The sequence below is a fragment of the Coregonus clupeaformis genome, chromosome 23 (assembly GCF_020615455.1).
Source record: "Coregonus clupeaformis isolate EN_2021a chromosome 23, ASM2061545v1, whole genome shotgun sequence".
Taxonomy (NCBI): domain Eukaryota; kingdom Metazoa; phylum Chordata; class Actinopteri; order Salmoniformes; family Salmonidae; genus Coregonus; species Coregonus clupeaformis.
Genome location: NC_059214.1, coordinates 56,020,222 through 56,041,422, shown reverse-complemented (window position 1 = coordinate 56,041,422; position 21,201 = coordinate 56,020,222). Strand labels below are relative to the sequence as shown.

The 21,201-nt window shown below is 42.3% G+C and overlaps 2 protein-coding genes across 5 annotated transcripts in view; one reads left to right on the top strand and one right to left on the bottom strand.

Moving 5' to 3' along the window:
• Positions 1-290: 290 nt before the first annotated feature.
• LOC121536440 (nucleoporin NUP35-like) lies at positions 291-20,381 on the bottom strand. 3 transcript variants are annotated; one of them, XM_041843702.1, is made up of 9 exons: positions 20,237-20,381; positions 7,805-7,960; positions 7,413-7,540; positions 6,803-6,860; positions 6,560-6,701; positions 5,061-5,130; positions 4,847-4,975; positions 4,509-4,664; positions 291-1,317 (listed from the first exon to the last, which is right to left on the bottom strand). In XM_041843702.1, exons 2-9 carry the CDS (start codon positions 7,947-7,949, stop codon positions 1,240-1,242), a joined length of 906 nt encoding a protein of 301 aa, XP_041699636.1. In that variant the 5' UTR covers positions 7,950-7,960; positions 20,237-20,381; the 3' UTR covers positions 291-1,239. The 3 variants fall into 3 exon arrangements, with proteins under 3 accessions (XP_041699636.1, XP_041699635.1, XP_041699633.1); XM_041843701.2 differs by lacking the exon at positions 20,237-20,381 and adding an exon at positions 17,667-17,877; XM_041843699.1 differs by lacking the exon at positions 20,237-20,381 and adding an exon at positions 8,485-9,841.
• The window catches only part of LOC121536439 (integrator complex subunit 6-like), a 43,223-nt gene continuing 40,042 nt past the window's right edge, over positions 18,021-21,201 (top strand). For both annotated transcript variants that reach the window (XM_045206770.1, XM_041843698.2), the window contains exons 1-3: positions 18,021-18,447; positions 18,561-18,638; positions 19,193-19,342. In XM_045206770.1, the coding sequence (XP_045062705.1) occupies positions 18,337-18,447; positions 18,561-18,638; positions 19,193-19,342 (339 nt within the window). In that variant the 5' untranslated portion in view covers positions 18,021-18,336. The remainder of the gene's footprint in view (positions 18,448-18,560; positions 18,639-19,192; positions 19,343-21,201) is intronic.

The window sequence follows — 21,201 nt, the reverse complement described above, 5'->3', positions numbered from 1 at the left end:
GTGGAGACATTAGAGTAGAGACAGCAGAGTAGAGACAGCAGCCATAGTAGAGACAGCAGCCATAGTAGAGACAGCAGCCATAGTAGAGAGTGGAGACATGAGTAGAGACAGCAGAGTAGAGACAGTAGACATAGTAGAGAGTGGAGACAGAGTAGAGACAGCAGAGTAGAGACAGCAGAGTAGAGACAGCAGAGTAGAGACAGCAGAGTAGAGACAGCAGAGTGGAGACAGTAGAGTAGAGACAGCAGCCATAGTAGAGACAGCAGAGTAGAGACAGCAGAGTAGAGACAGCAGAGTAGAGACAGCAGCCATAGTAGAGACAGCAGAGTAGAGACAGCAGCCATAGTAGAGAGTGGAGACAGTAGATGGATAAAAGGAATGTGGTACACTGACAGCTTTGTGAGATCATCTTTTAAAAGAGTAAATGTTTGACAGCACACAAAAGCCATTTCTATATAAAAAAAATCACAATTCTTAACTCTGATCCTGTTATATTGAACGTTGTTTACTAAACGAACCAGGCAGAAAAACCAACAACCTGCACCATCTCACTCTAACCAAACATAGGATAGTGATGTTCAACCTTGATTTCTAATTGTCAAAGCATCGCTTAGTTCAGATACCGTACTGTAGGTAGGCCACGTGTCCCAAACGGCACCTTATTCCTTACATATTGCACTAATTTTGACCCTTATGGGCACCGGTCAAAAGTAGTACACTACATAGGAAATAGGGACATTTGTGAAATAACCATGTCTTCATTGTGTGTGATTCATTCCACATCAACATCATCTCATATGACAGAAGCCCTTCAATTCTCCTCAAGAGGACAAGTGGCAAATAAAGATTTTGAAAAACCAAGAAAATATGGTACTTTGTGTAGGTCTGCGTTTGTCAGGTCAGCACCGTGATGTCTGCACAAAAACACTTCACTCGACGCGAACGTACAATATCCGGTGTCCGTCTAGTCAAAACTCCTGCCCACTCAATCACCACATAGAGCACTGTAGTCACAGGGTCGAGGATATCCACATGGCTTGGTTAGAAAATCAGTAACACGCCGGATGCTTCACTAATGGCACCCTATTCCCTATGTGGTGCATTACTTTTGACCAGGGTCAAAATCGGGCTATCGGGGTACCATTTGGGACGGAAACGCAGACTCCACAATATGGTGGTGACAGAAGTCTGCTGTTGGTCATCCAGTCTTAACATGAAGCGTTCAGCCATTGGAAGATCTCACCAGCCAAACATGTACTCCATCGCTTTGGAAACCAAACTATCATCTTTCCTTGGGGTCTGTCCGTCTGCCACCACCTGAAATCAAACATATAGCATGGGTTGGTGAATGCCAAGTTGGTCCATGTCCATAGAAACAGTGACACTTAATGGCACTTTTAAGACTGAAATTTAAAAAGGCAACCTATCTGTGCACTCACTCACATCCTTCACCGTGTTTTAACTGTTTCCTATCATGTAGTATGCATTGAGTGCATTGTACGGATTGAGGTTTGTGAATGTTTTTATCTAGAGAAGTCGCTTTGCTGTCCTCTAGTGGACATATAGCCCTGTAGTCCTCTATGGTGTATCTCCTGTAGTCCTCTATGGTGTATCTCCTGTAGTCCTCTATGGTGTATCTCCTGTAGTCCTCTATGGTGTATCTCCTGTAGTCCTCTATGGTGTATCTCCTGTAGTCCTCTATGGTGTATCTCCTGTAGTCTATAGCCCTGTAGTCCTCTATGGTGTATCTCCTGTAGTCCTCTATGGTGTATCTCCTGTAGTCCTCTATGGTGTATCTACTGTAGTCCTCTATGGTGTATCTACTGTGGTCTATAGCCCTGTAGTCCTCTATGGTGTATCTCCTGTAGTCCTCTATGGTGTATCTCCTGTAGTCTATAGCCCTGTAGTCCTCTATGGTGTATCTCCTGTAGTCTATAGCCCTGTAGTCCTCTATGGTGTATCTCCTGTAGTCCTCTATGGTGTATCTCCTGTAGTCCTCTATGGTGTATCTCCTGTAGTCCTCTATGGTGTATCTCCTGTAGTCCTCTATGGTGTATCTCCTGTAGTCCTCTATGGTGTATCTCCTGTAGTCCTCTATGGTGTATCTCCTGTAGTCCTTTATGGTGTATCTCCTGTAGTCCTCTATGGTGTATCTCCTGTAGTCCTCTATGGTGTATCTCCTGTAGTCCTCTATGGTGTATCTCCTGTAGTCCTCTATGGTGTATCTACTGTAGTCTATAACCCTGTAGTCCTCTATGGTGTATCTACTGTGGTCTATAGCCCTGTAGTCCTCTATGGTGTATCTACTGTGGTCTATAGCCCTGTAGTCCTCTATGGTGTATCTACTGTGGTCTATAACCCTGTAGTCCTCTATGGTGTATCTACTGTGGTCTATAACCCTGTAGTCCTCTATGGTGTATCTACTGTGGTCTATAACCCTGTAGTCCTCTATGGTGTATCTCCTGTAGTCTATAGCCCTGTAGTCCTCTATGGTGTATCTACTGTGGTCTATAGCCCTGTAGTCCTATATGGTGTATCTACTGTGGTCTATAGCCCTGTAGTCCTCTATGGTGTATCTCCTGTGGTCTATAGCCCTGTAGTCCTCTATGGTGTATCTACTGTGGTCTATAGCCCTGTAGTCCTCTATGGTGTATCTACTGTAGTCCTCTATGGTGTATCTCCTGTAGTCTATAGCCCTCTATGGTATATCTCCTGTAGTCCTCCATGGTGTATCTCCTGTAGTCCTCTATGGTGTATCTACTGTAGTCTATAACCCTGTAGTCCTCTATGGTGTATCTCCTGTAGTCTATAGCCCTCTATGGTATATCTCCTGTAGTCCTCCATGGTGTATCTCCTGTAGTCCTCTATGGTGTATCTCCTGTAGTCTATAACCCTGTAGTCCTCTATGGTGTATCTCCTGTGGTCTATAGCCCTGTAGTCCTCTATGGTGTATCTACTGTAGTCCTCTATGGTGTATCTCCTGTGGTCTATAGCCCTGTAGTCCTCTATGGTGTATCTCCTGTAGTCTATAACCCTGTAGTCCTCTATGGTGTATCTCATGTGGTCTATAGCCCTGTAGTCCTCTATGGTGTATCTACTGTGGTCTATAGCCCTGTAGTCCTCTATGGTGTATATCCTGTAGTCTATAACCCTGTAGTCCTCTATGGTGTATCTACTGTAGTCCTCTATGGTGTATCTCCTGTAGTCTATAACCCTGTAGTCCTCTATGGTGTATCTCCTGTGGTCTATAGCCCTGTAGTCCTCTATGGTGTATCTCCTGTAGTCTATAACCCTGTAGTCCTCTATGGTGTATCTCCTGTAGTCTATAGCCCTGTAGTCCTCTATGGTGTATCTCCTGTAGTCTATAGCCCTGTAGTCCTCTATGGTGTATCTCCTGTAGTCCTCTATGGTGTATCTCCTGTAGTCCTCTATGGTGTATCTCCTGTAGTCTATAACCCTGTAGTCCTCTATGGTGTATCTCCTGTAGTCTATAGCCCTGTAGTCCTCTATGGTGTATCTACTGTGGTCTATAACCCTGTAGTCCTCTATGGTGTATCTCCTGTAGTCCTCTATGGTGTATCTCCTGTGGTCTATAACCCTGTAGTCCTCTATGGTGTATCCACTGTAGTCCTCTATGGTGTATCTCCTGTAGTCTATAACCCTGTAGTCCTCTATGGTGTATCTCCTGTAGTCCTCTATGGTGTATCTACTGTAGTCTATAGCCCTGTAGTCCTCTATGGTGTATCTCCTGTAGTCTATAACCCTGTAGTCCTCTATGGTGTATCTCCTGTGGTCTATAGCCCTGTAGTCCTATATGGTGTATCTACTGTGGTCTATAACCCTGTAGTCCTCTATGGTGCATCTCCTGTGGTCTATAGCCCTGTAGTCCTATATGGTGTATCTACTGTGGTCTATAGCCCTGTAGTCCTATGTGGTGTATCTACTGTGGTCTATAGCCCTGTAGTCCTCTATGGTGTATCTACTGTGGTCTATAGCCCTGTAGTCCTCTATGGTGTATCTACTGTGGTCTATAGCCCTGTAGTCCTATATGGTGTATCTACTGTGGTCTATAACCCTGTAGTCCTCTATGGTGTATCTCCTGTAGTCTATAGCCCTGTAGTCCTCTATGGTGTATCTACTATGGTGTATCTACTGTAGTCCTCTATGGTGTATCTCCTGTAGTCTATAACCCTGTAGTCCTCTATGGTGTATCTCCTGTAGTCTATAGCCCTGTAGTCCTATATGGTGTATCTACTGTGGTCTATAACCCTGTAGTCCTCTATGGTGTATCTACTGTGGTCTATAGCCCTGTAGTCCTCTATGGTGTATCTGCTGTGGTCTATAACCCTGTAGTCCTCTATGGTGTATCTCCTGTAGTCTATAGCCCTGTAGTCCTCTATGGTGTATCTCCTGTAGTCTATATCCCTGTAGTCCTCTCATGTTTGATGGCCTTACAACTTCTGTTGGTTTTGGCAAAGTATTGAATGGTGAAACCCCCCTGATCCTACCTGGTAGTCACTGCTGGAGGCCTTGTAGGCTGCACTGAGGGGCCTCATAGAGGGGCGTGGTGTAGAGACATGGTGGCCTGGGGTTCCGTTTCTGACTGGAGGAGTAAATACTGAGCCGGAGAAGGTAGCACCTCGGTCTGAGCTCTCCATCACATTCTGAGAGACAGAGACACACACACAGAAATCATCTTAATTCATGATTAGATATGTTGTTTACATAGTGATAAAGACACCCATCCATTTCTAAATGTTTGGACTTTTCAGTTGAATTATTAAAACAGCGTCAAATTATATTATCACCGTGTTCCTAATTTAAAAATTTACCCAGAGCGACTTACCTTATCAATGCATGGTTTAACACCAATCATTATAGCCTCGCCAAAAATCTTCCCATCTTTACTTAGTGCTTTTCTTGCTTGGAGTTTAGACTGATATTGAATGTGCATCCAGTTACCAGTGTTGGACATCTATTAGAACAAGAGAACAGTGCAGTCTAACAGAACAGAACGCACACACTTACATTTGCTTTTCAAAGGATGCCAATATTCTTACCACGTGTTTCATTATGTTTCCATACTGGGCAAACTGCAACAGAATATAAGATGCGGCGGCAGGAGGGAACCTGTTTAAACAAAGAGTATTATTCATTCAGGAAGCTGTTCATTTTCACCTCAACTATAGAATATATGTCCGTTCTAGGGGTCCAGCATTGTGATCCACAGATCAGACACAGTCAGTGCATCTGTTCAAGGTCGAACCAGGGCACAATTTGACTGGTCCTACAGTGAAAACTCCGGCCACCTGGGGAACCAGGTGAGCTAAAAAAGAACGCACCCATTATTTCAACAGTTAAAGCTACAGGTAACTGCCAAAACAGTGGAAATGCTTGAGTAAATGAGAGATACAAACTATATTGAAAGCATTCGCTTCCACACAGGTGTAGTTCCTGAGTTGATTAAGCAATTAACATCCCATCATGCTTAGGGTCATGTATACAAATGCTGGGCAGGCCATTATTTTGGCTACCATGGCTATGCCCCCATAGGATGACAATGCCGCCATCCACAGACATTTACATTACATTTTAGTCATTTAGCAGACGCTCTTATCCAGAGCGACTTACAGTTAGTGAATACATATATATATATATTTTTTTTTTATACTGGCCCCCCGTGGGAATCGAACCCACAACCCTGGCGTTGCAAACACCATGCTCTATCAACTGAGCTACATCCCTGCCGGCCATTCCCTCCCCTACCCTGGACGACGCTGGGCCAATTGTGCGCCACCACAGGGCACGAGTGGTCACTGAATGGTTTGATGACCATGAAAACTATGTAAACCATATGCCATGGCTGTCTCAGTCACCAGAGCTCAACCTAATTTAACACTTATTGGAGATTCTGGAGCTGCGCCTGAGACAGTGTTTTCCACCATCATCAACAAAACACCAAATGAAGGAATTTCTCATGGAAGAATGATGTCACATCCCTCCAATAGAGTTCCAGACACTTGTAGAATCTATACCAAGGTGCATTGAAGTTGTTCTGGCTCGTGGTGGCCCAACGCCCTATTAAAGCGCAACTGAAGGCAATAAACATATTTTCATATAAAAACAGCCTATGTGGCATCGATATTTGCCCGAAACATTTATTCTACTGTCAAAATTGACCACAAAGTGTAAATAGGATCATCTTGTTCAACGCTCACTAACACGGGGTACACAGAGGCATGATTGTGCGCTATCCAATCCTACCGCAGAACACTAGACAGTGAGACAGACCTGCCTATCAGCGCAGCGTTACCTTAGATTCTGACTATTTTGAGGAAGTAATACTGGCTTTGTTTCTATGGTGTCTCATGGGGGACAAACATTAGTAACTGCCACATTGAACCACACCCCCAAGACTGAAATCTGGTTTTTCTTAATGAGCAACAGAGAAACGCATGCGGGATCGGATGCGTTCGCTCTTCAAGACACTTTATGTTGGGGTTTCCTTTATTTTGGCAGTTACCTGTAGATATTAGGGGGTGCAATACCAGGAACTTACCCAAACACAGTGATCCAAGTATCATCTAGACGGTCTTCGGAAGACAGTGCATCTCCCTGAGTGAAGAAAGGGTCTACTTGGGCTGGAGACATTGTTGACTTCGCCTGCTGTCCGATGGTAGCAGGACTAAATATACTGGATGCTGAACAGAAGACGACATTAGGACGTACCTATGAATTCCCTCTCTTAGTAAATCTAAGACCAGTTGGTACAAACAAGTTTGAAGAAAACGAAACAGCTCACCTGTTCCTGGTGTAACTGCCATATAACCAGACAGTGGGGTGTGCATCATTGAGAAGGGCTGAGAGAAGATTACATCCAAATTATTACATTTACATTTTACATTTTTAGTCATTTAGCAGACGCTCTTATCCAGAGCGACTTACAGTATTTTACTTATTTTATTTAAAGGGCACATCGACCGATTTTTCACCTAGTCGGCTCGGGGATTAGAACCAGCGACCTTTCGGTTACTGGCACAACGCTCTTAACCACTAAGCTACCTGCCGCCCCTATTACATGTCCTCTTGATGCAGATACACTACTCAAAATCAAAAGCTTCTGGTGAGATGCTAATGTAGCAGGTGTAGAATCACTAGCAAATTGGTTAGAACACTTCCCTGGCTAAAGCGACAGACTCTGGAAAACTCCAGAGGGACTGAAGAGTCTGGGGATGAATCCAGAAGAAGAAGAAAAAAATGTATGCACTAACTGTAAGTCGCTCTGGATAAGAGCGTCTGCTAAATGACTAAAATGTAGAACACTACTCTGAGTGTAAAGTGTTGTAGTGCGTAAGGTCCAGGGTTCACGCCCAGGTCAGGAGTGGGATGGAACCTACTCTGTTAACACTTACCTGTTTATGTGCGCCCATAGGGGACATCCCTACAGCAGGACTGGAGAGGTCATCGTAGATACTCCTGACCGGAGGGGCCCCACTCTTGTCTTTGGGTGTAGGAACCACGGGTTGAGGGGTAGAGCCACCTAACAGAGAGAGGGTTAGAGAAACAGTCAGGAATCAATTGGAAATATTGCAGAGGAGAAACTGCCTTTGCCATATTACAACACTGACAGTGAAAGTAACAGATCTTTGATAGTAACCAATAAGCAGGTGTTTTAAAGCAAGTTAGGCCTATCACGCTATGAAAGGGATGTTAGATAATTAGATATGACAGACTGTAAAGTCAACTAGCTAGTTATTTGTTTTAGTGAACAACAAATGACCCCCAAAAGTAAACTATCACTCACCTGTTTGAAGTGGTGACCTCATATCCATGACCCCAAATGACCGAGGCTGGGGTGTGACAGGTGCCGGCAGATCCCCCATCAAAAATCCGGGGAGAAACTGGGCACCCGGGCCGGGCTTGGGTGATGTTGGGGAACCCAGAGTCATTAGTTCCGTGCCTAGGGCCAGATAACGTTAGTTAGCGAAGTTAATGAATAAGTAAGCTAGCTAGTTGTTAGTACACAGGTACCTAGCTATGGCTCTTTTGTTAGTCTATAGCCTAGCATTCCTCCACATTGTTAGCAAAATAGTTCAGCTGCTGATTTCAAAACTCTTCTTTTAGCTAATCATCAAAGTTACTAACTGGCTAGTAGCTGACTTAGCTAGCTAGCTATAAACATTACAACAATAGCTAGCTAGCTAATTTAGCTAACTGACCAGTCACCATGCAAAACGTGTTAGCTAGCTAGTTGGTTAGCTTCACTAGCTAACTTTGCCCACCAACGATTGCTTTTGTTGACATTCTCTGAATGTTAACTAACGTTAACTACCTTGTAATACGTTCACAGCGAAACTCTAAGTCAACACTGTACTGTAAGCGCTACAGTTAGATAACTCATGTGATAATGCTAACGTCGTTAGCTAGCAGTATTCTGTATCTGTTTAGCTTGCTGGATTGAGGAAAAAATGAATAGTTACCCACCTTGGAATTCCATACTAAACCTAAGGACCACCGATTGTACAAAACCTTGGAACAGCGAGACACCAGAGAAACTAGCGAAGTTGAAGATGCGCCTCAAGTTTTCAAATTCTGTCGGAAATGGCGCGTTAGTTCGTCACCTAACTCGCTGGGCTGTGTCCTTTCTCTTAGTCTGTGGTTCTGCTAACTCGCTGGGCTGTGTCCTTTCTCTTACAGTCTGTGGTTCTGCTAACTCGCTGGGCTGTGTCCTTTCTCTTACAGTCTGTGGTTCTGCTAACTCGCTGGGCTGTGTCCTTTCTCTTAGTCTGTGGTTCTGCTAACTCGCTGGGCTGTGTCCTTTCTCTTAGTCTGTGGTTCTGCTAACTCGCTGGGCTGTGTCCTTTCTCTTACAGTCTGTGGTTCTGCTAACTCGCTGGGCTGTGTCCTTTCTCTTACAGTCTGTGGTTCTGCTAACTCGCTGGGCTGTGTCCTTTCTCTTACAGTCTGTGGTTCTGCTAACTCGCTGGGCTGTGTCCTTTCTCTTACAGTCTGTGGTTCTGCTAACTCGCTGGGCTGTGTCCTTTCTCTTACAGTCTGTGGTTCTGCTAACTCGCTGGGCTGTGTCCTTTCTCTTACAGTCTGTGGTTCTGCTAACTCGCTGGGCTGTGTCCTTTCTCTTACAGTCTGTGGTTCTGCTAACTCGCTGGGCTGTGTCCTTTCTCTTACAGTCTGTGGTTCTGTATTCAGGCCAATGTGGTGGGATGTTTCCTTGAGGGTAGGGAAAACAACATTGATTTATTAGCTAGAAGCTAGCCATTTTCAGAAAGTGTAAAGCCGAAGTAGGGTGCTGCAGCAACCCCTGAAAAATCTGAACAAATATTTGTTTTGTTTTTCTTGACCAAAGTAGTGCATTGGGCCTTTACTAGTCCTATACTAGCGGTCCGATATTTTCCCTGTAGGCGGGCAACAGTTTTGAAAACGTCTCTTTCACGGAGGTTGGAGTAATAACATTAAGAACTAATGGAGACTTTTTCAGTTCTATCATTGACTTCTCAAACCCGGGCCTGGTCTGTTTGGCAACTGTTCCTGGAAGTCTCTCGATATTGCGCCTCTGGCACAGGAGGTTGCTGAGGCGAGAATGTCTGGTAGGGTGTGTTCGTAAATTCAATCAGGAGTGTCAGAGTGCGCTCTGGGCGTTCGTAAATTCAGAGCATTGCCAGATTGTCCGTTCGTAAATTCAGAGCATTGCCAGATTGTACGTTCGTAAATTCAAAGCATTGCCAGATTGTCCGTTCGTAAATTCAAAGCATTGCCAGATTGTCCGTTCGTAAATTCAGAGCATTGCCAGATTGTCCGTTCGTAAATTCAAAGCGTTGCCAAGATTGTCCGTTCGTAAATTCAAAGCATTGCCAGATTGTCCGTTCGTAAATTCAAAGCATTGCCAGATTGTCCGTTCGTAAATTCAGAGCATTGCCAGATTGTCCGTTCGTAAATTCAGAGCGTTGCCAAGATTGTCAGTTCGTAAAATCAGAGCATTGCCAGATTGTCCGTTCGTAAATTCAATCAGGAGTGTCTGAGTGCGCTCTGGGCGTTCGTAAATTCAGAGCGTTGCCAGATTGTCAGTTCGTAAATTCAGAGCGTTGCCAAGATTGTCCGTTCATAAATTCAGAGCATTGCCAGATTGTCCGTTCGTAAATTCAGAGCATTGCCAGATTGTCCGTTCGTAAATTCAAAGCGTTGCCAAGATTTTCCGTTCGTAAATTCAGAGCATTGCCAGATTGTCCGTTCGTAAATTCAGAGCGTTGCCAAGATTGTCCGTTCATAAATTCAGAGCATTGCCAGATTGTCCGTTCGTAAATTCAAAGCGTTGCCAAGATTTTCCGTTCGTAAAATCAGAGCATTGCCAGATTGTCCGTTCGTAAATTCAATCAGGAGTGTCAGAGTGCGCTCTGGGCGTTCGTAAATTCAGAGCGTTGCCAGATTGTCAGTTCGTAAATTCAGAGCGTTGCCAAGATTGTCCGTTCATAAATTCAGAGCATTGCCAGATTGTCCGTTCGTAAATTCAGAGCATTGCCAGATTGTCCGTTCGTAAATTCAAAGCGTTGCCAAGATTTTCAGTTCGTAAATTCAGAGCATTGCCAGATTGTCCGTTCGTAAATTCAGAGCGTTGCCAAGATTGTCAGTTCGTAAAATCAGAGCATTGCCAGATTGTCCGTTCGTAAATTCAATCAGGAGTGTCAGAGTGCGCTCTGGGCGTTCGTAAATTCAGAGCGTTGCCAGATTGTCAGTTCGTAAATTCAAAGCGTTGCCAAGATTGTCCGTTCATAAATTCAGAGCGTTGCCAGATTGTCCGTTCGTAAATTCAGAGCATTGCCAGATTGTCCGTTCGTAAATTCAGAGCATTGCCAGATTGTCCGTTCGTAAATTCAAAGCGTTGCCAAGATTGTCCGTTCATAAATTCAGAGCATTGCCAGATTGTCCGTTCGTAAATTCAGAGCATTGCCAGATTGTCCGTTCGTAAATTCAAAGCGTTGCCAAGATTGTCCGTTCATAAATTCAGAGCGTTGCCAGATTGTCCGTTCGTAAATTCAGAGCGTTTCGCTCTTGGAGCCCAAGAGCGTTCTGACCCAACAACGGTAGTCAAGCACCCAAGCTAACTGGCTAACGTTGGCTAGCTTGCTAGCCACTTCCAGACACAAATGACAGAACATCTCACTCTGACCGTTTTACTCGCCCTAGCAGAGCTGGGTATGCTGTTTTTTTTATGTTATCCAGAGCGTTGGTGACTGTAACTGCTTCTGGCAACAATTTAATGACGCTTTTTTTTGCTGACGTTTACCGATACCGGCCATATTCCATTGGGATGAACGTTCGTAAATTCATAAATTATTCTGCGCTCTGGCACACTCGGGACGAGAGTTCTCTGAAATCGGAGTAGTTAGCCAGAGCAAATTTACGAACACACCCTTACCAATGGACGGAACGGAGCAAATTGAATGGCATCAAACACTTGGAAAAACGATGTGTTTGATGTATTTCACACCATTCCACCGATTCCGCTCCAGTTATTAACCCGAGCCCGTTCTCACCAATTAAAGGTGCCACCAACCTCCTGTTATTGTGTCTAGCTACGTTTGATTGATAGCTCCCTACCTAGCTAGCTAGCTAGCCAGCCCATGGCGAGAGCATTGCATTGAGGATTTTCTAGTGGACTTAATAATAATAATATGCCATTTAGCAGACGCTTTTATCCAAAGCGACTTACAATCATGCGTGCATACATTTTTTTTTGTGTATGGGTGGTCCCGGGGATCGAACCCACTACCTTGGCGTTACAAGCGTTCACCAACTACTTCTCAGATAGAGTTCAGTGTGTCAAATCGGAGGGCCTGTTGTCTGGACCTATGGCAGTCTCTATGGGGGTGCCACAGGGTTCAATTCTTGGGCCGACACTTTTCTCCGTGTATATCAATGATGTCGCTCTTGCTGCTGGTGACTCTCAGATCCACCTCTACGCAGACGACACCATTTTGTATACATCTGGCCCTTCATTGGACACTGTGTTAACAAACCTCCAAACGAGCTTCAATGCCATACAACAATCCTTCAGTAGCCTTCAACTGCTCTTAAACACTAGTAAAACTAAATGCATGCTTTTCAATCGAACGCTGCTAGCACCCGCCCACCCGACTAGAATCACCACTCTCGACGGGTCTGACCTAGAGTATGTGGACAACTACAAATATCTAGGTGTCTGGTTAGACTGTAAACTCAACTTCCAGACTCACATAAAGAATCTCCAATCCAAAGTTAAATCTAGAATCGGCTTCCTATTTCGCAACAAAGCCTCCTTCACTCATGCTGCCAAACATGCCCTCGTAAAACTGACTATCCTACCGATCCTTGACTTCGGCGATGTCATTTATAAAATAGCCTTCAACACTCTACTCAGCAAATTGGATGTAGTCTATCACAGTGCCATCCGTTTTGTCTCCAAAGCCCCATACACTACCCACCACTGTGACCTGTACGCTCTTGTTGGCTGGTCCTCACTACATGTTCGTCGTCAAACCCACTGGCTCCAGGCCATCTATAAATCACTGCTAGGCAAATCCCCGCCTTATCTTAGCTCATTGGTCACCATAGCAGCACCCACCCGTAGTCTGCGCTCCAGCAGGTATATCTCACTGGTCATTCCCAAAGCCAACACCTCCTTTGGCCGCCATTCCTTCCAGTTCTCTGCTGCCAATGACTGGAACAAATTGCAAAAATCTCTGAAGCTGGAGACTCTTATCTCCCTCAATAACTTTAAGCATCAGTTGTCAGAGCACCTTACCGATCACTGCACCTGTACACAGCCCATCTGAAATTAGCCCACCCAACTACCTCATCCCTATATTGCTATTTAATTTGCTCTTTTGCACCCCAGTATCTCTATTTGCACATAATCTCTTGCACATCTAGCATTCCAGTGTTAATACTATTGTAATTATTCTGCACTATAGCCTATTTATTGCCTTACCTCCATAACTTGCTACATTTGCACACACTGTATATATATTTTCTGTTGTATTTCTGACTTTATGTTTTTTTTTACCCCATATGTAACTCTGTGTTGTTTTTGTTGCACTACTTTGCTTTGTCTTGGCCAGGTCGCAGTTGTAAATGAGAACCTGTTCTCAACTGGCTTACCTGGTTAAATAAAGGTGAAATAAAAAAAAAAAAAACAAGCGCCGTGCTCTACCAGCTGAGCTACAGAGGACTTGAGCTGCAACAGATTTCCACAACGATTTTCCATGTTGCTACCAACCTTATTATAATGCCCCAAAAAATATTGTTCTCACATATTAGTGTAATTTAACACTCTAAGTTAAAGGAATGGGTGGTTTGAGGTGGATTTTTCCTTTGAGAAGTTTACAACAGAAATTGATAAGATGTATGTTGACATGGCTATGGTGCCTTTATAAGATCAAGAGCCAAATGGCTGGAAGAAGGTGAAAATAATACTAGTTACTTTTTTTACTTAGAAAAAAGGAATTGGAAAATAAACAATATGTCTGATGTTAAATTAAATGACAATCTTAAAACTTATCCTATAGAAATAGCAACTCATTTTATGGTAATTTTTACAATTCAAATTTCAATCTCAAGGATTGTGATAGGTTTATTGAACAGGTAAAGGGCTTTCCTCCAACAGTTTCAGAACAATTCAAATCAAACTGTGAGATAGATATCTTGAGTTGTGAGATCTCTGAAGCAATTCTTTCATAGAAAAAAGGTATTGACAGACTTTCAGTTGAATTTGATGTTTGTTTCTGGAACATTTTTGAAACTCCTTTATCAGAAATGTTTAAAGAATGTATGGATAGAAAGGAAATGTCTACTAAAATGAAACAAGATTTGATTACTTTACTACCCAAACCAGATAAGAATGTATCTATTGAAAATTGGAGACCTATAACTTTTAAATGTAGATTACAAAGTAATCGCTCATGTAATATGCTAAACATTTGGAAAAAAGATCTTAAGGATATTATAAATGAGACTCAAACTGGCTTTATGGCCAATCACCATATTAGTTCTAATATCAGATTGATTTAGGCCCTTATAGACTATTCAGACAATGTGGAGTTTGACTTCTATAAGGCATTTGGTGTCATTTGATAGAATAGAACATAAATTCCTACTTCAGGTCTTTAGTTTTGTAGATCATTGTATTTCTACTGTAGCGATGTTTTAATAAAGATATTAATAGTAGTGTTATTCTCTATCCAAATACTTCAAAAAAGATTTTCAGTACTGAGAGGTGTGTCAAGGGTGTCCTATTTCTCAATTTCTTTTTTAAATAGTGTTTAAACTATTATCCTTGACTATCCTGAATAGTCCAGACATTCAAGGGTTATCAATATGTAACAGAGAAATAAGAATGACTTAACTGGCTGGTGACACAGCATTGTTTCTTAGAGATAGATTACATTTCAAATTGAGCATGCGGTGCAGTTGATCAATCGTTAATTAAACTTAATTTGTCAATGTCTGACATGCTATGTTTATATAACACTGACAAAACTTTATTGTATGACATTCCAGTGAAAGAAAATGTGTTAAATACCTAAGAATTATCCGGTTAGACAACAACTTAATTTCTCCCCCAAAATTAAAAAATACCAAAACAATCTTGAATATGTGGCTTCAAAAGAGATATTTATATTTTAGGAATGGTTCTATTAATGAAGGCTGAGGGTACTTTATCCAGCTCTATCTCTTTTTGAATCCACATGTAAGGAGATTAATAATGAATTTATTTAAAACAAACATCACCACCTTAAAAAGGAAGTTCTCTCTGCAACTAGGGCAGAATTAGCTTTTGAGTTATTGGATTTTATGGATATGAATAATACCTTTAAGATTAAGTGGTTTAAAAAATGCATTGAATCTCCAGAATCTTTATGAATCTTTATTCCTCATTATATTTTTAAGAAAATTGGGGGTTTTAAATTCTTGGTGTCTTGTAATTACAACATAACCAAACTGCCACTTAAATTATCAAATTTTATCAGCGAGCCCTTATGGCAAGGAAATTATGTTTTGTGCATGACTGTCACGGTTTCGGCCGAGGCGGCCCCTCCTCCTTGTTCGGGCAGGTTTCGGCGGTCGTCGTCTCCGGAGTACTAGCTGCCACCGTTCTATGTTTCATGTTTGATTGGTTTTGTCTGTTTGTCACACCTGTTTTGTGTTATGTCTCATTAAGCACCCTATTTAGTTCCTTGTTGTGAGTTTAGGTGTTGTGTGTAATTGTTCCCGTTGTCGTGTTGTTGCGCTACCCGTTTCGGTGCGCTATTTGTAGCTTTCCTCCTTGTTTATTTTAGGAGAGGATTTTCGCACATGTTTTGTGCGCTCGTTTGTTTACGCCTGTGTGCGCTTTTCTCGCCTCCAGGCTGTTTGGATTGTATTTGTGTGTGCTCTACTAAAAGTCTTTGTTGGACTTAACTTCTGCGTCCTGCGCCTGATTCCACACCACACCAATCTACAGCAACACCTGACAATGACTTTTCGCCTCAAAGCTATTCTGTGAAATACCGGTAATATCACTATTAAAAACACAATAATTTTTATGCAACATTGGATAGACAAAAATATAATCTTTGTAGGTGACATGTTTGATAATGGTGGCCAAATGTTAAGTTATGGGGTCTTTTTAAGTGTCAAAGCCTTTCCTGTTGCATACAAAGAATATCGCTCTGTGGTTAATGCTATACCCTCAGGTATTTACCAGCTAATGAAAAGTCATATGTCTTTTCAAGATACACTTAGAATATAATATTTATGAATGGTATTTATATCAAAAGTACCAAGTTTACAAATAAACATATCAGATAATATTTTTATAGCTAAATAAAAATCACACCATGAGGGAAATCCCTTTGGAATTCACAACCATCAGACATTCAATGGTGAAAGGCTTATGCTTTGTCCCTTTAAATGTTGTATTTCTAATAAGATAAGAGAGGTGCACCTCAATATTTTACACACTATGTACCCCTCCAACACAATAGTGTCAATAGGTACCCCTCCAACACAATGGTGTCAATATGTACCCCGCCAACACAATTGTGTCAATAGGTACCCTCCAACACAATGGTGTCAATATGTACCCCGCCAACACAATTGTGTCAATAGGTACCCTCCAACACAATGGTGTCAATATGTACCCCTCCAACACAATGGTGTCAATATGTACCCCACCAACACAATTGTGTCAATAGGTACCCTCCAACACAATGGTGTCAACATGTACCCCTCCAACACAACGGTGTCAACATGTACCCCTCCAACACAATGGTAGGGACCCGGATAGCACTGACCCGTTTTTATTGCGTTCCAATCTTCTTGTCGAGCATGCGCAGCATGGTTGCCAGGTCAAGCTAAAACATTTTTGAACTAAGCAAGCTGCTAAATCGTTCAGTTGACCTACATTGCCTACATCTTGTCCAGGCTACTGTAGAGGATCTGAAATGAGACGTGGGCCTATCAGAGGCTATAGGCTCCCTTCCTTTATCTAAGCAAACCATGGCAAAATTGAATTACAATCATAAACCCTGATTTTAGTGTGTACCCTATGCCTATTGAAATTATAAATCAATCTCGCAAATGGGCCATTTGTAGTCTTAACATTTGGCACACAATAACAGAACAATTGCCAGAAAATAGCCTAACATTCGTTCTTTTACGTTCATCCAAGTTTTTCTTGCTCAGAGATTTCGAGATCCTCTGTCCAACTTTCATCACTCAAACTCTCCTGTCGGATGTATCTATAGTTATACACATGCACAAATGGGATTTATTTACAAGTATAAACCTGGCTAGGCAATTACGATAGAGCTTTGATAATTTCCAACTGAATTAACTAAACATGTCCATTAATAATTGCATAATAACACAAGGCTACAACAACAAACTGAAGTTATAGGCTACTTATTAAATTGGTTTGCCAGCTCCAGGTAGGCTACACAAGTGGAACAAATTGATTTGCAATGACTCCAGTGATATCGTCATTTCAACATTTTTATTGTATCAAATGGTAGCCTAAAATGGCATATACATTAATAGGCTACTTGATGGCCAACAGAGGCAAATGTATCATTCTTCATATTTAGCCTAATGTCAGTTTCATTGAGGACTTTTCCCCATAAAAAGAACCACACGAGGGAGTTCCATAAATTCCATTTCAAATTTCCACTCGGGCAGCCCCCGAGACCCAACAACTGAGCATGCATAAAGCACTTCGCTTGATACCATTTTCTTTAAGCAGTCAACATTAGAATGCAGTTTAAACCACCTCCGAGCGAATTTATGTAATGCGCTCTAGTGCGCCCAAAGTTGTTTTCCAGTGCTTTGTCTCCATTATGTCTTGATGTGCATCAGCTCTACCGTATTAATATGTTTTATGAACAATGGGTTGGAAATAGGTGTCTCCATTATGACAATCTAAATAGCCTACCTACAACTGGTAAAAAGTTATCACAACGTGCGCGCATGCTGCTATATCTCCTCTCGCTCACGTGACTCAGACAATAACTGTACTGCTCTTTCAACACACACACACACACACACACACACACACACACACACACACACACACACACACACACACACACACACACACACACACAGAGACACACAGAGAGACAGAGACACACACTCACCCACTCAGCAACAGCCTGCCTCACTGCCTGACAGTCAGCAGCTGGTCACAGTGATATATATATATATATTTTTTAAAGAGAAATGCCATGGCGGCCGCGGTGCAACTTAGAAATAGCACCAAAGGCCGCAACTCGCGACAAATAAATGTTCACCCGCGACAGCGTTTTCAAAGTAGCCCAATTTTTTTGTGAAAACCACGAACATGGCAACACTGACGCGCAGACAGATCTTATGGCCGTTACCTTATTTGAAGATGGTAATTAGCAACTTCAAAGAGCCAATCAGTAGCCGAATATGTTGCCACGTGACGCTGAAAGACCGGAAGGCGGTGTGAAGTGCGGAGCGGACTGAAACCAGTGGAGCAGACAGAGTGCTCAGTGCAGGGTCGAGATGTGACTGGAAACTTAGGACTATTGACAAAATAACATAAAACGCCTCATATTCCCTCTTAAACCTAAAAGTATGCCCCAAGGGTTTTTAGATTTATTTCCGTTTATTGAAGAAAGGTATCACACACTATTCTGACTCTTATTTTTTTTTAAAGATGTGTGAGGCAGTTTAGTTAGCAAGCTAACTGAGGCGGGCAGGACAACAATATATTTATTTTTTTCAGTTTTGACCGGTTTTCACTGACACCAAGTCCATGCAGAACGTGTCATCACCAACACAATGCCCGTGTTACTTTTTCTGATAGACACGTCCGCGTCAATGAACCAGCGCACCCACCTGGGCACTACCTATCTGGACATAGCGAAAGGCGCTGTTGAGACTTTCATGAAGGTATTGTAACCCCGAGACGAACCGCCCCACAAGACCCGATAATCTTGTGGTAAAGTTGCTAACTAACCATGACAAAATAATCACTCGATAACCGTTTATTATTATTTCCACAGCTCAGAGGCAGAGATCCTGCTAGCCGAGGGGACAGGTATATGTTGATAAATCTTGAAGATGTTCCCCTCGGAATAAAGGTACAGTTTATTTTCGGTAATGTCCTGCTTTACATTACACAGTTATCCTGCTTGTCTTCTCACATTCCGATCACCATATCAATTGTGTGAAATCTTAAGACGGAGCTTTCATACCCACTTTAAAACATGGCCGACATTTTGTTTCAGGGTGAACAGCATGGAAGTCTGGGTGATATTTATACATCTAGATAGCTGCTTAGCGAGGTGGGGTCAACTTGGAGAGAGGGGTTGCTGCTAACTTGCCAGCGGAGAACTCACTTTGTCTTACTAGTTTACCATTTTGTCTGAACAGCTTATTATGGTTAATATGATAGAGTAGCAAGGAATAAGTTGTAAATCTGTTGACAATGTTTATGGCAAATTTAAAGAAAGGGGGAAAAAAGGAAATTACATTCTTTGATATGTTTATCAAGGCAATTACATTGTAAAAGTGTATTGATGACCTGATCCTAGAAATCCATCAATGTTGTGTCAGACAAAATATATAATATAAGGCCTATCTTGTTGCATGCGTGTTGTTGATGACAAAAGTGTCTCTTTCCCTATTTCAAAAGGCTGGATGGAAAGAGAGCCATGCCACATTCATGATGGAGCTGAGGAACCTTCAAGCAGCAGGACTCACAACTATTGGCCAGTCTTTGAGGACCGCTTTTGATTTGCTCAATCTCAATAGATTAGTGTCTGGGATAGACAACTATGGACAGGTATGTTGTACTCAGAGATAGAAAGGAGAGAATTGGTCAACTTGTTTCTCAAGGGTCCCCCCATCTTTTGTCCCCACCCTGTCCCCCGCCAATCTCACCCTGTCCCCCGCCCTCCCACCTTGAGTGACAAGTGACGATGACATGAACCAACAGTGTGGTAGGAGTTCCAACAACTTTCTTTTAACTGGAATTTATGTACTGGTATTTACCTTCTTTTTAATAGTATATTGAGTCTATTTTTAATTTAATTTTTTTTGTACTCTATGGTAAGGAATTTCATCCAGAGTAACACTTCACCATGAACTTCCTTTATCTCAAACTATTTGTATAAGAGATAAATGGATAACAATCGTTTAGTTCTGAACAGAACCATTCTTTTTTTTAAATTTCCATTCCACTGTTCCGACCAGCAAAATAAAGTTCTGAACTGGTTCGAACCCCCCAAAAAGTTAGTTTGTCATTCCCTTCTGTTCCTTTTTAAACCTTTTAAAATCATCAAAAAAAAACAACATTTCGCTCTACATGAAATTACTTCAATGGATAGAGCAGCTTGCTATGGAGCGGGCAACCTATGTAAAAGCATTGTACAGACAAGTGTAGTGTACGACATGCAATTGAAATTTTGCGGGTGAGGCCGAAGCGCTGGGCACCTTTGTTGTTATGACATGCATTATCTGAATTAGGCCCACATAACTATACCTACGGAGGAGCGGCTTCTATGAAGGAACTTTGAATGTCTTTGAACTCCAGAGAGTTGGCATAACTAACGTTGGCCCAGAGCTTGCCCTTGATCATGACTCTCAGTTCGATTACATTACACACAATGTCGCCTAGAGTTTTCAAGAGCTAGGCCAGAGCTAACGGCACCAGAATTAAAACAAAAACACGTCTTACCTTTTTTTGTAGTTAATAAATCCGATGTGAAACATGATAACTGTAGTATCCTTAACTAGCACTGAAAAAGTTAAGAATTGTTCTCTAATTAAACATCTCTCTCCCTAGTTTCTGTATCACTCCTGTAACGACAGTAGCTACTGTAGACTATGCATGCTTCGGGGGGGAGGGTCATGTAGCCCAAACACACATAAAGATGTTCAGCAGGCAGACAGGCAGACACTGGAATATGTTTCTGAGTGACAGCGAGGGCTTTGCATAGGCGCTTTGTTCCGGTTTTGTTTTGTTTTTGTGGGACTGGAAAGAAAATTGCCCAGAACGTAAAATAACGTTATTAACCGGTTCCCATGCTTTTAAAATAACGGTTCTGTTCCGGAAAAGTATGGATCACTTTCGTTCTGGGTTCTGTTCCTTCAAAAAATGTGGTTATTTTCTGGTTCTGTTCCCTGAACCGGTTCCAACCCCTGGCGCGCGGACCTTTCTTGATTTGAAGGGTCCTTAAAAAATATATATACTGAATAAGAATATAAACGCAACAATTTCAACAATTTTACTGAGTTTCAGTTCATATAAGGAAATCAGTGAATTGAAACACATTCATTAGACCCTAAACTATGGATTTCACATGACTGGGCATGGGTGGGCATAGGCCCTCCCACTTGGGAGCCAGGCCCAGCCAATCAGAATGAGTTTTTCCCCACAAAAGGGCTTTATTACAGACATAAATACTCCTCAGTTTCATCAGCTGTCCGGGTGGCTGGTCTCAATGATCCCGTAGCTGAAGAAGACGGATGTGGAGATCCTGGGCTAGTGTGGTTACACGTGGTCTGCGGTTAAAATCAAATCACATTTTATTTGCCACATACACGTGTTTAGCAGATGATTGCGGGTGTAGCGAAATGCTTGCACTTCTAGTTCCGACAGTGCAGTAATATCTAACAAGTAATATCTAACAATTTCACAAC

What these genes read in the sequence shown, in the direction of transcription:
- LOC121536440 (XM_041843699.1), bottom strand. An exon ending in ACTTGGATCACTGTGTTTGG is followed by an intron (nt 5,131 to 6,559) that starts GTAAGTTCCTGG and finishes TTGTTTAAACAG; the next exon opens with GTTCCCTCCTGCCGCCGCAT. An exon ending in TTAAACCATGCATTGATAAG is followed by an intron (nt 4,665 to 4,846) that starts GTAAGTCGCTCT and finishes TCTGTCTCTCAG; the next exon opens with AATGTGATGGAGAGCTCAGA.